General features: G+C 40.7%; 2 protein-coding genes across 3 annotated transcripts in view; both read right to left on the reverse strand.

The window, feature by feature from the left end:
• Positions 1 to 543, reverse strand: part of slc2a4rg (SLC2A4 regulator) — a 46094-nt gene extending 45551 nt beyond the window's left edge. For both annotated transcript variants that reach the window (XM_066702373.1, XM_066702372.1), the window contains exon 1: positions 68 to 543. In XM_066702373.1, the coding sequence (XP_066558470.1) occupies positions 68 to 361 (294 nt within the window). In that variant the 5' untranslated portion in view covers positions 362 to 543. The remainder of the gene's footprint in view (positions 1 to 67) is intronic.
• Positions 544 to 9799: 9256 nt separating this feature from the next.
• Positions 9800 to 15764, reverse strand: part of LOC136748533 (phosphoprotein associated with glycosphingolipid-enriched microdomains 1) — a 43111-nt gene continuing 37146 nt past the window's right edge. Inside the window, exon 7 of the mRNA XM_066702374.1 lies at positions 9800 to 11881. Within this exon, the coding sequence (XP_066558471.1) occupies positions 11414 to 11881 (468 nt within the window). The 3' untranslated portion in view covers positions 9800 to 11413. The remainder of the gene's footprint in view (positions 11882 to 15764) is intronic.

Below are 15764 nucleotides of genomic sequence, written 5' to 3' on the forward strand. Positions count from 1 at the left end.
TGATACAAAAAAGTAAACTACCGTGCAAGCACTGGATGCTCACATTAAAGCAAGACGCCGTGCCTACCTTTCTCCAGCTGTTAAGGGGTTTCTGCCTTCCTTCCGTTTTGAAGTGAATCCCATTCCCGAGATCTTCAGCAGGGTATTCTTTCAAAGTGCCATCGTCCAGCCTTAGTGTATAGGAGACGCTTCCATTAGACAGATCATTCTTGCATGCCAGTCTCAGCCCGCAGTGCCCTGTTGCGCCAGCCTTGCCATTGAAGAGACTGCGGCCAGTGTGATCAGCGCTGCCGGCGAGCAGAGGAGCCGTGCACAGCCGGATCCCCACCGAGGACCTCTTGGGAAGACGTTTGGGATTCATGATCGGACGGGCTAACAGGGACTGAAAGTACGGTGCGAGACAGGACTGCTGCGGACGGTGCTGGGAGGAAAATGCATTTAACCAACTGTCTTGCTGAACTTCTCAGTTGCCACACTACTACTACTACTTTAGTTGGTTTTATGCCACCCAGATCCTAGCAGCTGCCGGTAAGAGAGGGAGAAAAAAAAAAAAAAAAAAAAGATTGTTTTGCTTTTTTTTTTTTTTTTTTTTCGTGGCAAAAAAGACACGAGCGACACGCCCCCCCCACGCCCCCCGAGCGTGCCGCCGGGCGAGATTCCGCAGTCCCGCCCCCCGCGGCTTCTGATTGGCTCCCGGCAGATATAAACATTCCATTCTGGCACGCGGCCACGGCGGCTCGGGCTCTGATTGGTGCGCTGGAAAATATGGCAGGCGATGGTCCCCCCCCCCCCCCCCCCCCCCCCACATCCTCTCCGTTTGCTGGGGAGGCTGTGCCCCGGTGCGCTCGCCGGCCGGTGAAAAGGAAAATAAAAAATCCCCGCATGTATTCTGTATTTTAACTTGCAACGCTGGCAGATGTATTTACTGTTTTATTAATGGCGTCCCACAGATTATGGAGCGCTTAGCACACGATACAAGTCCTGATCCAGCGCTAATTTACAGCATTTCCGGTGTAAAGTGTTACATGCAATGCGTTGACTGTTACAGTGTAAAACAAATACAGAAATACCGTCAAAGCACTGCCTTTAATACGCCGGGATAGCGTGTGCGAGTCGCTTACTATTCAATCTGGCTTCCTTTTTCCTCTCCCACTTCACCTTGTGTGCAGAAGAGAAGTGTGTGTGGAAAATGCCGGCAACTGTTGTTCAGTAAAGAAGTGATTTCCACTAGGATTTAGTCTCAGCGATTTTGATCAGAGATTGTACAAATAATATGAAGAATAACCAAAACGTGTAAGCTGGCCTGCTCGGCTGGTTTCGCCCTCTTTGCAAGCGAGCAGACCAGACTCGCGCTCTTGTTGCGCAGATGTCCGCAGTGCTGCGCAGATCTGCACAATCCCGCCGCTCCGATTGGTGGAGCCGCGCACAACTGCGGACATCTGCGCTTCACGAACGCGACCCCGCTCGGCGGCCATCGCTGCCCGGGTCCGCCCTCCCTGCGAGCAGCGCAGCCGCGGTTACATAACCCGTGCAGGCGGGCTGGGAGAATAATGTTTCGAGGGTGATATCAGTTTTATATTTGGAGGCAATACTTAGTGGTGTCTTGTTTTGCCATGCATCTCTCAAGAAACGAAAGTTACAGAACTAATGGCCACTTTCAGTGCGTCTTGAGTTTCTCTTTATTCGAGTTAAGCGCTGTGGGGCACAAATGATAAAATATGCATATCATTTCAAGTGTGGTATCTGCGCCAGTACGGTTATGCTGGGCTGAAAAAATGGTCAACCTGTTATTTTGAAGAATACGTCATAGGTTTATGCTATAACAGGAAATGTGCACCGTTTGCTTTTACGGAATTAAAGCTTGCCACAGAGAGGGGGGGTAGGATATCTGCGGCCTCTTTCCATTGTTGTGTTTTATTTCTTTTCTGCAGGGGGTCTATGTGGCCATTGAGGACTCCAGTGTCTTCCAGTTTCCGTGACACCTAAGCTGTTTATTACATTCAAATCATTGAACAGTTCATGTATTATTTGTTTGGCATCAGTTCTATCATTGCTTGATTTGATCACCTTAAACTGTGTTTTGATGTCTGTAACTGTAGTGTATTTCTATTGTAGCACCCTACACTATGGTGCTTTAACACTGTGGAGCGACTGCATGTCATCCAGGCCAAAGTCACAGCCCGCCTAATTACTTTGGCCAGTGGATTATGTTGGTGCTCTGATACATGTACAGTCTGCATCATTGTCATTCAATAGTGTGAAGAACACGCTTTGAAATTAATTCAATGTTCGTTTAATTTGATGGGTGAAAAGCAAAAGCCTAAACCTTGGCCTTGGAAGCAGAGAGCTGCCTTATGAATACAAGACACAACATGTAATACACAAAGAAGTGTTTAGAATTCAAATTTAAATAATACGATTATATTATACATTATATATTATTATATTCATAGTTCAAAAGACTATATTTCCATTTAACTTGAACACTTGTACATCTTAAACTTTTCCTCTACTATAACCAGTAATGTCAGTATTGGCTGATTTATTATTTTTCATCTTCAGGTCACGACAAAATGGCATTTTATTAAACAAGACCATAAATTCCTACCACTTGTTGATATGTTAAATTAGGGTTTAGTCCTGGTCCTGCAGGATTGTGAGCCAACTGCACTCAATTATTTCATCGAAACTGTGTTGAAGTTATAATTTGCTTCATTCTGAAATGGTTTAAAGTTGGAGAGTACAGTATGGGTCGTATATACTTTCATATTGAACTCCAATGGCTTAAAATGATTAATAAACTCTTAATAGGCCAATTACTAGTTCAATTAAGGAAATTAGATCTTGGTTGGAACAAAATCCAGCAGCACACTGGGTCTCCAGCACCAGGCTTGGGAACAACTTGTTTACACAATCTTTAAATTAAAAGCGGTTAGGTACTGCAGTCCTCTTTATTGCAAAGAGAAGGAAAGCCCTTATTGAATGTGAATGGACACAGGAATTAGTCAAGTTATAATAATTGTCTAAAATAGCTGCTATGTTTTTATTGATAAATGCTTTTCAGTGTAAAGGGTAAATGTTTATTTAATCTGGCATTTAGGACATTTTCGGGTAATTCATCCCTCACTGGCAGGGCAAACTGCTTGTCTATTCAGATGTTACTGGTTAATAATTTATAGTGATTTAATATAATTTAACCAGAACAGAAGTGTTTTGTTTCTTCTGTTTGTTTATTATACAAACGCATGACCTTACTTTTAAAATTAACCCTGGGCTCAGAAAAATGTAGCCAGTTAGTATGTTGCTCAACCATATCTGTGCTATTCACCTGTTCAGAGATTTTCTAGATGAGGTTAGTTTACGTCTACTTTTTAGTTTCCATATTGAAGTACATACTAAGTTATGTGCTTTGGGTCCTGTAAATGTAAGTCCATAGCTCTGGAGGTCCTCTTCAGTCTTTTAGTCTTGGACTCTGCGTTCTGTGGTGAAACTGGGATGCATAAATATGTCCACTGTTAATTTTAAAACTGTACAGACTAAAGCCTGAGTACGGTCTGTACTGAACGTCGGCTTTAATAAGGCACTATATGCAAACTGTGCCCCAGTAATTGTTTTGTTTTGTTTTTGTTTCATCACTACAGTGATGAATATCCCTATTGATACATAATATACATTGTTAGGGGAAATATGCACATATATTAAAAACATGCTTAATCAGGGAGACACATTTCAGGCAGTTATTAATATGAAAATCAATATGAGTTTCAGATTTGTTTGAGATTCATGGTAAATGTTATTGACAATGTTCTACAAAATGTAAACCCACTTTTCCATATTATGGCAGTGTTGTTGTCAGTTGTGACAGATACATGTCTGGATAATGATAAAGTGTCATACATTTGTTTCAGGTTCAACAACAACAAAAGAACATAAAGCCAAATGTGCTGAGATGAGAATGTCAGAATGAAGAAGGGAGTGAAATCTACCCTTCTGAACCTAAGAGCTCAGACACGTCTTCTTTGATACCCTTCCAAAAATAGTTTGTATCCTTTGAAATGTAACATCTTGAATGAAAAACAAATGAAGGGGAAAAAAAAAGAACACATAGGAATGCTTTCTTAGCTTTTTCAGATTAATCTATTCTCATGGTTCTGAATAATAGCTGGAGATCTCAATTAAAATACTTAGAAATACAAATTAAATGGATGCACACAAGCATGTCATTATTTATACACCGACATTTTAAGAAATAGTGTTGATTTCGTGATTCGTTTCTTTCCTTTACACAAATGGCAGTGCTTAATTGCTTTCCTTTAAATAGTAATATAGACTGTATGAGTAGAATTCTTTTATATGATCAGTCTATCTGGATTCTATGACTAGACGCTGTTCAATTAAAAAGAGTTTTGTTAAAGATCCACTTCTCTCAGTATGAGGATTGCTCAGCATCGTGCAGCAGTTTTCAGCTTGCTTTTCAGACTAGCAGGGCAAGTTTTGAAACGCCGCCCCCGCACAGTTTACTGCCAGCACGTACAACATTATCCAAACAACTGTGTTGCAGCTCATAGGTGTATGCAGTACAGTGCAGTTTCATTATGTATTTGGCATTAAATATGTATGTAGCAGACTCAGTACTGCGGGATTAATTGCACCCAACTCCCTTCACCCCCATCCCCCCTTCAGAACTCTTTTCAAATATTCATCAATAGTGAGTTCAGTGCTTTCATAGTGTGGACCATTTTAAAACTCAGGCTAGCTGCATGCTTTTAAAGGAGAAAAGTACAGAGATGTCTTTTTATTTACTGACTTCTGCTCTAGGCTATGTTACCTATATACCCCTAGATTAAGGTTCATTGATATAAATTCCTTAATTGAACTTGTGTTAAGATTTGTTTAGGTAAAGGTCAAGACAGCTTTCTTCAATCAGGAGTATGACGTGTCGTTTTCATAATCCCCCCAACAGTTTTAAAAATAGCATTTAAGTGTATGTGGAAGTTTTCATTTTAAAAGTCAAGTAAATGTCAAAAGTGTGGGTATTTCCTTCCATTGACTTTATCAAGTGGAAATTCTTATTTTTTAAAGTATAAAGTATAAAGTGGATGTACTGAAAGTAATAAATAAGTAGCTATATACAGTGAGGGAAAAAAGCATTTGATCCCCTGCTGATTTTGTATGTTTGTCCACTGACAAAGAAATGATCAGTCTATAATTTTAATGGTAGGTGTATTTTAACAGTGAGAGACAGAATAACAACAAAAAAATCCAGAAAAACGCATTTCAAAAAAGTTATAAATTGATTTGCATGTTAATGAGGGAAATAAGTATTTGACCCCTTCGACTTAGTACTTGGTGGCAAAACCCTTGTTGGCAATCACAGAGGTCAGACGTTTCTTGTAGTTGGCCACCAGGTTTGCACACATCTCAGGAGGGATTTTGTCCCACTCCTCTTTGCAGATCCTCTCCAAGTCATTAATGTTTCGAGGCTGACGTTTGGCAACTCGAACCTTCAGCTCCCTCCACAGATTTTCTATGGGATTAAGGTCTGGAGACTGGCTAGGCCACTCCAGGACCTTAATGTGCTTCTTCTTGAGCCACTCCTTTGTTGCCTTGGCTGTGTGTTTTGGGTCATTGTCATGCTGGAATACCCATCCACGACCCATTTTCAATGCCCTGGCTGAGGGAAGGAGGTTCTCACCCAAGATTTGAGGGTACATGGCCCCGTCCATCGTCCCTTTGATGCGGTGCAGTTGTCCTGTCCCCTTAGCAGAAAAACACCCCCAAAGCATAATGTTTCCACCTCCATGTTTGACGGTGGGGATGGTGTTCTTGGGGTCATTCCTCCTCCTCCAAACACGGCGAGTTGAGTTGATGCCAAAGAGCTCGATTTTGGTCTCATCTGACCACAACACTTTCACCCAGTTCTCCTCTGAATCATTCAGATGTTCATTGGCAAACTTCAGACGGGCCTGTACATGTGCTTTCTTGAGCAGGGGGACCTTCCGGGCGCTGCAGGATTTCAGTCCTTCATGGCGTAGTGTGTTACCAATTGTTTTCTTGGTGACTATGGTCCCAGCTGCCTTGAGATCATTAACAAGATCCTCCCGTGTAGTTCTGGGCTGATTCCTCACGGTTCTCATGATCATTGAAACTCCACGAGGTGAGATCTTGCATGGAGCCCCAGACCGAGGGAGACTGACAGTTATTTTGTGTTTCTTCCATTTGCCAATAATCACACCAACTGTTGTCACCTTCTCACCAAGCTGCTTGGCGATGGTCTTGTAGCCCATTCCAGCCTTGTGTAGGTCTACAATCTTGTCCCTGACATCCTTGGACAGCTCTTTGGTCTTGGCCATGGTGGAGAGTTTGGATCTGATTGATTGATTGCTTCTGTGGACAGGTGTCTTTTATACAGGTAACGAGCTGAGATTAGGAGCACTCCCTTTAAGAGAGTGCTCCTAATCTCAGCTCGTTACCTGTATAAAAGACACCTGGGAGCCAGAAATCTTGCTGATTGATAGAGGATCAAATACTTATTTCCCTCATTAACATGCAAATCAATGTATAACTTTTTTGAAATGCCTTTTTTCTGGATTTTGTTGTTGTTATTCTGTCTCTCACTGTTAAAATACACCTACCATTAAAATTATAGACTGATCATTTCTTTGTCAGTGGGCAAACGTACAAAATCAGCAGGGGATCAAATACTTTTTTCCCTCACTGTATATATGTGCAATGCTCTCATGCGACTCAGTCCAGATATGAAAGAGTTAAACATTTCTCCCCAACTATCTCATATGATAAATATATAAAATATATTTTAATGATTTAGAGCTTGTTACACATACTGATATTAGGTAGTTTAAGGTACCTTAGTTTAAGGCTGTTTAAGGTAGTCCAAGGCACCAAGGCCAGTGAAAGCCAATGCCTATGAAAACAGACAGATAATGTTGCAAAATAAGGCTGATCTAAATAATTGCACTTTGTATTGCGCTTATATTTTGTAAGTCGCCCCATGGACAAGGGCATCTGCTAAGAAATAAATAATAATAATAATAATAATAATAATAATAATAATAATAATAATAATAAGCAAGAAATACAAAGTCTTCATTTTGAGTCCCTGAGTTAAGTGTTTCAATTAAAGAAATTGGAAAAAAATTAACTTTAAAGATGCATACATATATTGCTTTTGTATTATACTTTGTGACTACAATTTTGATTGCAAATATTTTTTGTATTAGTGTAATTGCTCTTTGAAGGAAAAACGGATTTAGTTTTGGTTCTCCATTTTAACATCTTAAACGTTTTCCATCCTGTATAATGTGAGTCATCATGCATCATCTTTCACTGGATTTATAGAATTGGAGCATAAGTACCACAGAGGGAAATGCCAAGTTCAATACAGAAATATGTCCATAGAGTAGAATTCATTCTTTAGATTGTGTTGAGCCACTTTTGCTGGTAATTCCCAGATGATCGTCCACCCTGTCCGTGTATAGTAGTGGTAGTAAACTCTAAACATTGTCATGACAGTTACCAATATACAAGTGAAGAATCTGTTTCCATGGTTTTAAGGTGCTACTTTATTACAAAAGTATAAACTTGAATTTAACATTTTTTTTTTAAAGAATTATATTTTTCAATATAAAAACATTACAATCTTTTGCACATTAGCACTTAATTACACAGTTTTTGGACTTTTTTTTTTTAAATGTATTTTTATTTGTTTACAGTAACCCCTGTGATATTATTGAGCAGACAAATAATATAGATGTCCAGCTATGCTGAGTTGTGTTGACACATTGCTTTAGAAGTAAATATACTTGATTGGAAATTAAAAACTGAACACCTGATTTGTTTTTTGTTTTTTTTTGTGCTGTGATATACACTCACCTAAAGGATTATTAGGAACACCATACTAATACTGTGTTTGACCCCCTTTCGCCTTCAGAACTGCCTTAATTCTACGTGGCATTGATTCAACAAGGTGCTGAAAGCATTCTTTAGAAATGTTGGCCCATATTGATAGGATAGCATCTTGCAGTTGATGGAGATTTGTGGGATGCACATCCAGGGCACGAAGCTCCCGTTCCACCACATCCCAAAGATGCTCTATTGGGTTGAGATCTGGTGACTGTGGGGGCCAGTTTAGTACAGTGAACTCATTGTCATGTTCAAGAAACCAATTTGAAATGATTCGACCTTTGTGACATGGTGCATTATCCTGCTGGAAGTAGCCATCAGAGGATGGGTACATGGTGGTCATAAAGGGATGGACATGGTCAGAAACAATGCTCAGGTAGGCCGTGGCATTTAAACGATGCCCAGTTGGCACTAAGGGGCCTAAAGTGTGCCAAGAAAACATCCCCCACACCATTACACCACCACCACCAGCCTGCACAGTGGTAACAAGGCATGATGGATCCATGTTCTCATTCTGTTTACGCCAAATTCTGACTCTACCATCTGAATGTCTCAACAGAAATCGAGACCCATCAGACCAGGCAACATTTTTCCAGTCTTCAACTGTCCAATTTTGGTGAGCTTGTGCAAATTGTAGCCTCTTTTTCCTATTTGTAGTGGAGATGAGTGGTACCCGGTGGGGTCTTCTGCTGTTGTAGCCCATCCGCCTCAAGGTTGTACGTGTTGTGGCTTCACAAATGCTTTGCTGCATACCTCGGTTGTAACGAGTGGTTATTTCAGTCAAAGTTGCTCTTCTATCAGCTTGAATCAGTCGGCCCATTCTCCTCTGACCTCTAGCATCAACAAGGCATTTTCGCCCACAGGACTGCCGCATACTGGATGTTTTTCCCTTTTCACACCATTCTTTGTAAACCCTAGAAATGGTTGTGCGTGAAAATCCCAGTAACTGAGCAGATTGTGAAATACTCAGACCGGCCCGTCTGGCACCAACAACCATGCCACGCTCAAAATTGCTTAAATCACCTTTCTTTCCCATTCAGAAATTCAGTTTGGAGTTCAGGAGATTGTCTTGACCAGGACCACACCCCTAAATGCATTGAAGCAACAGCCATGTGATTGGTTGGTTAGATAATTGCATTAATGAGAAATTGAACAGGTGTTCCTAATAATCCTTTAGGTGAGTGTATACCATCATTTAAACAATGATAACCAACTGCAACTCCTCACAAGATAAGCCTTAAACATTTAACACAACTGAAGGAATAAAGAGAGATTCAGCTTTTTTCAGGCAACATCAAAGACATATTCTGAATTATAATATATATATTTTGCAATACCAAATAATATGAAAGCAGGCATAACAACAGGTAGATTCAGTTCAATGTCACAACTTCCAACACTAATGCCACGTTTGTTTTCCTCTTAGTGTGCGAGGAATGCGTCTATATTTCTTGTTCTTCATGAGGTTGTTTCGGAGACTTTTATTACCTGTACTTTTACAAACGACTGAGGTTGTGAAGACTGAACATGAGACACAGCTCAGTATTGTACAATCCAGTCTATTACTCGTCTGTCTTTTGCAGTTTGTGTGAAATGAGCTTGATTTCACCCCCTGCTCCGAGAAGCACACATCAAAGACTTTGTCACCATTGCTACTGGTACACAAAAACGTCCTTGTGCTTTACAGGATATGTCTAGGGTTGTGAGGAATTAGGTGGCGATGTAGACTGAATTACCTCCCCCAAACCCCACCAACAGCTTCTCTCAAGGACAGGGTTTATTGAAGGTACAGCCAGGGTGAAGACCTCATTGTTTCATCCTGCTCGGAGTGGTGTGTGCGCTCTGTGAATAAATCGAGGCTCTTGGCAAGCAGGGCTGTCATTTGAGCTTTTATTGGTGTTATGCAGTATCTGGTCAGATTTGGACAAGGGTGAGTTGTCATAATCCCTGTATCCAGCAGGCTAATCCTGAAATGAAATTGCACTGTAATCTGTGAAAAATGTTCTCAGGTCCCGTTACAGAGTACATGCATGCATCTTCAAGCAGGCAAATTGCAAAAACAGCATTAACAAAATAGTACATCTAAGCATGGCAGTGATTTAGCCTTATATCTTTTTTTTTTTAGATGTATTTTTAGTTTATAAAAACAGTGCTTATAGAAAATATACAGTGCATTTGTAACCTTGAATAAAGTGACACATAGTCAGTTTCAAAACACAGCAATTACGTTCTCACAAAGCTTTTTTCTTAGGTCCCATATTACTGTACAGTATTAATTATTCCTAATCCAGCATTTTGTCGCTTTCCCTGAGCTTTTTTATTTTTTTAAACATCTTCTGTCTCTTTCAGATTTTATTACACTTCTTAATATATATATTCTTTCAAAATGACATTTCTCAAGCTACATGGGAAAGTGTTTGTTTACAAAGAATGATTTTTTTGAAGACCGAGGAGAAAAAGGCAAGTTTCCAAAAACTCTCTCGCTTGTAATTTTGTGCTCATTACTCTGTTTTCTTTGGAATCCTCCCTCCATCAACAGTCTACCCAGAGGTTGTGGCAGAGGTTGCTGGAATCGAGTCTTGGCGAAGGAATAATCATGTGAAAGCAATCCTGTCAGGCAAACAATCCATAGTCCACTTCACAGAATTAGACCATAGGCCCAAAGCTTGTCCATAACTTCAAACACTAACACAAATTTGAAGAAAAACTAAAGCAGCAGCATGTTCACTGCCTTCGTTGGAGAAGATGTAAGTCTAAATCCTTGTTACTGATCAGTTCCTCCTACTGTATGAAGGCTTGAAGCTGGTAAAGGAGCAGCACGAGTCCAGGGGGAGCCACTGAGTCAAGGGTGGTCGGGTTTCTGCAGACGCAAGACAAAATGGGCAGCTGTGTCCATGCTATGGTGGGCACTTAAAGAGTTTCACTGCTTCCAGACTCACAGTGCAAAATGAAAAGAGACTCGGGTTTGACAATCAAGCGTGTGAATCCTCCAATTGCAAGGTGGTGGGGAAAAAATATACGCAAAAATGGAAATGACCTTCATGTGAAACATAACACACTGGTGTCACATAAAGAAAAAAAAGAAGGAAAAAGAAAGCTAAATATGATGCATTTTGAAATCATTGCTTCATCAATGATCTTGCTGGTAACCATTTCAGAATGGTGTACTTCAGATTCTTTACAACTGTTAAAATAAGTACTTTTTTTATTATTCAAGATGGATAAAATTCTAGATCAAATTATTTACAAAATATACACTACATCTATGAACAATTAGAAGTGGAAATATGGAAGCATCAAAACAATTCATACTGGGAGTCAACCTTGTGTAATCCCTTTACCAACTTCAGCAATTTAAACCCTTATAGATGGATATTTAAGTCAAATCTGCTGATGATTTGTGAAGTATACTGCTCTGGCAGCCAGCATCTGTGCAGCATGGTTAAAAAAAACTGAAATGTAAGTGACTCTTCAGAATGAGGGGCTGGCCCTATAGTCCGGTGACGTACATCTCCACGCCGTCGTTAAACATGAAAATAGTGGTTGTGCTGGTGGAAGCCCCCTGTTTCACGTCGCTGATGCTTTCGTAGAAGTTCTCACTGGGGTGTGCCTTTGTGGGCAATTTCTTCTTTTTGCCTTGCTGGGACGCCGGCGGTTTGTCCCTTTTCCAGTTGGCGTCGATGGTTTCATACGCCGGGTCGGCTTCCTCGGCGCCCGCCCAGGTCTTCTCGCTTATGGACTCGTAGCAGGGGTCCTCGCCGGGCCTCACTGCCTGTGCCCCCCCAGCCCAGCCTGGTGGCTTATTGGCATCGTAGGCAGGGACCTCTTCCCGCTCGGCGTTGGCGGCTGGGCAGCGCTGGTTCTTGTGCCCATTGCTGTCCTTCGTTGGAGGAGGGGGTGATGCAGGAGGCCTCTTCTTCTTGGTGGGCTTGCACACCTTGGAATACATCTCTGATATCTGCAACACAAAGATATGAACTTCTTAGTGGGACCATCACTTGCACCATGATTTGTACTCAACTGAAGCCTAATTTTCTTTAATTGATTTTATTTTGTCTACTCTGTTTGTCAATTTGGGGGTTCCAACTTAGTAGCAGTTGAGCTGGCCATTAGAATTGAGTCCTGATTTCCAAATGGCGCTGTTTAGGCCTGATTTACTGACCCAAATCTTACATTGACACATTTCTACTGAACTCAGGGAGGATAATTCCATGTAATGTAATCGAATCATCAACAAGCAGCTGTTTTTCAGTTTGTGTGCCACAGCCAGAAGAGAACCCACACATATTAAGAAAGTATTTGGACAGAAATCACAGTTCATGGATTGTAAATGGGCTGTAAATATGACTATTTTATAAATAACAGCTTTCTTGTTATCAGAAAACAGAAAGAGGGCAGTATAGGCAATTTTCTTGTGTATAAAATGAGAAACAGGCTCCACTGTACGTGTTGCATGCTTCACAATGTGCTGTTATAGATGCAGGATTTAAACGTGGTGGTCGAACGTCTAAGACACATGAGGGAAAGGCGAGCGCCACATGGGAAGAGGTCTGGATAAAAATCAATAACGCCTCACTGTATCGAACACTTTTTTTTTTCATCACACCCGTTTACTCTCTGACTCAAGTATTCAGGGACGAAATCAATTTCAGCATGTGCGTCACAGTGATGGATTTTTGCAGGAGTGTGGAGAGCTACTCTGCCCCGGTGCCCCTCCCTACCCTGAAGTCAGCAGTTGAGCTGGCCCTGCTTTTACTTGCAGCGAGTACAAAATCCTGCCCCACTTGAATCAACCCCGCCAAACCCCACCTACCGGAATTTCACCGCAGCTAGACACAACCTTAAACATGCTTATCTAACACTCCTGAATAGTTATCGTACCGGAGTTATGTAATGTACAGATAAGCCTGTTAAAATTTACCTACGCTGGGACACTTTTGTTGGAATTCACTTGTCTTGTCTGCATCTGAACATGGTGTTGTTAGTTATCCATTGTGTGCCATCTTAACAAAATTGATTAGTTGAGGTTTGTGCTTAATTTATTAATTTTATACTGGTGAGAGCGTCTGTTCTGACGTTTATTCCATATTGTGTATCGTGCATTGAATAATTAAAAAAAAAAACTTTCCATTCTTCTCTTGCTCTGTTAATATTTGAAATAAATTCATAAATCATTGTAAAACGGTTGCAGCTGCTAGTGGGAAAAATCATTACGCTGGCAGCACATTCACTCTTTGTATTGATTTATATCAAAAAGGTAGCAATCCAAAGGGTAACCACTAAGTGTTATCTGTAAATCCCTTCTTATTGATTCAGCCCTGAGAGAACTAATCTGTTTTCTAGTGTATCTCACCACTCTGCCTGAATTTAACTTGGAGTTGGCAAAAATGTGAAATGTTCATCGCTTTATTTTGCACACTTTAAGGAACCTCAGGGTTATTAGGTTACAAGTACATGCTTGTATAAAAAATAAACAATGCGAGGGAAGAGTTATTTTAATGGCTTTGATCAATTCATCATATCTGTCTCTATTTCTTATGAAGGTGGTCTTGGTGAAAAGTATGACTCAGTAACTTTCAATTCATGGTTTAGTTTTCCAAAATGTGACTATTTTCCAAATGATTAGACTGATAAGAAACATAAGAAATATACAAAAGTTTACAAACGAGAGGAGGTCATTTGACCCATCGTGCTCGTTTGGTGTCCATTAATACCTAAGTGATCCAAGGATCCTATACAGTTTATTTTTGAATGTTCCCAAATTGCTGTCACATCGCTGGGAAGTTTGTACCAGATTGTAACAACTCTCTGTGTGAAAACGTCTTCATCTAGTATGATAATATACAGACAGGTGACAAATTAAAGGAAAAACCTGAATAAATGAGTGGAGGAACATAAGGAATGCAGATGCCTCCAAACAGCTGTACTGCATGATACAATTAAGCAATGAACATCCTGAATATCATGCTCTGTGACATGTATACAAATGCTGAGCAGGCCCAGCTGACCTCAATTTCTAATCAAGATGGCAAGAGGAAAGGATCTAAGTGACTTTGAAAGAGGCGTCATTATTGGGGCACGAACGGCAGGAGCTTCAGTCACAAAGACGCCCAACTGGCTAGTGCTCACGACAAGTGGGCGAGTGCATGTGTGGGACACCAAGGAGGTGTCTGGTGGCTCTGTAATGCTGTGGGGGGCATTTTCCTGGCATGGTTTGGGTCCATTAGTCCCCTTAGAGGGACGGGTCACTGCAAATCATTACAAAGTTATTCTGAGTGATCACCTTTATCCTATGGTGACACATTTCTATCCTGATGGGAATGGGCTCTTCCAGGATGACAATGCCCCCATCCACAGGGCACGAGCGGTCACTGAATGGTGTGATGAGTATGACAATGATGTGAATGATGTGAATCATATGCTATGGCCTAAGCAATCACCAGATCTCAACCCAATTGAACACCTGTGGGAGAGTTTGGAGCAACGTGTTAGACAGCGCTCTCCCCCACCATCATCAAAACCCCAAATGAGGGAATATCTTTTGGAAGAATGGTGTTCATCCCTCCAGTAGAGTCCAGAGACCCGTAGAATCTGTGCCTAGAGCACTGAAGCTGTTCTGGTAGCTCGTGGTGCCCAACAATTTATTCAGGTTTTTCCTTTAATTTGTCACCCGTCTGTATATTGTACATCAGTTAGATTCTTGCAAATAGAAGAGATATATATATATTTTTAAAGAGAGCTACATTAATTCAGTTTACATCCAGCTTTTTGTATCACACATACATTTATGGCTTACAGTATAGGATCAAAAGTAAATATCCTGTGCATTCCTCATTGATGTGTTTGCAGGCACTACCAAATCTTTTGGAGTTATGAAGTTAGCATCTGTACACAAGTATCTGAACTCTGTATGCAATACACTTTCAATTAGGCTTTGAAAAAAATCATAATTTTATGCTCCAGTGGTTCTGCAAAGGAGGAAATCACAAGACGATGTGTGTTTCGAAACTCCAGTGCAGCTGTTGTGAACCATAATTTTTGTATTTTTTTCAAACATTTATTTTTGATTCCCTGCCCACATGTCAACGGTCTTAAGTAAAACTCAAAAGGCAGAATACATCAATCTGGAAAGGATTAAACCCTTAGTACAGTGTAGGAGTATGTCTTTTGCAAGCCTAGTTAAGAAGTAAGATGCCTGAGAGAGGTTTTTGTTTATACACAGAGGGATGTGTCAGACGCTGGGGAAACGTTGCAGCAGGGCCACTAAGTAACGGCACAGACAGATATTTCTAAGGCCAACGACAACGATTCATCATAAAATATACAGAGCCCGTCCTGCGCTGAGCAAAACAGGACTGCAAATAAATAATAAATTAAAGAGCAAATAAACATCGGCGCTGAACACGAGGAGTTGAAAGGTTAACAAGAGCCACAGGGAATATCATTTCTGCTTTGCAATATTTAGTATGTCTTATTGTGAGGAAAAGGAAAAACAAGTCAGGTACTTTAGATTAAGAGATACCACTGCTTCACACAAAGAGTCTGGGTGATCTGGAACAAACTACCAAGCCTTGTAGTGTAGAACCGACTGGATGAAACTGGTATTGATTAGCTACTAATTAACCAAATGAAAAAGATAATCTCAATGTCTTGTTTGTAGTTCTCATTGTGTCTTGATATGATCTATCCAGGGCTGATTGCATATCTCTTTATTGCGTGAAGCAAGGCATGCATCATTCAGCTGGGAAATAGTGACACATAAAGGTGCATTACAGCTCAGCCACAGTCAGCGCGGTGATTCAAACAGTTTGATTGCACCTCATTATTACAGAATGGATTGT

This window comes from Amia ocellicauda, chromosome 4 (assembly GCF_036373705.1).
Source record: "Amia ocellicauda isolate fAmiCal2 chromosome 4, fAmiCal2.hap1, whole genome shotgun sequence".
Lineage (NCBI taxonomy): Eukaryota > Metazoa > Chordata > Actinopteri > Amiiformes > Amiidae > Amia > Amia ocellicauda.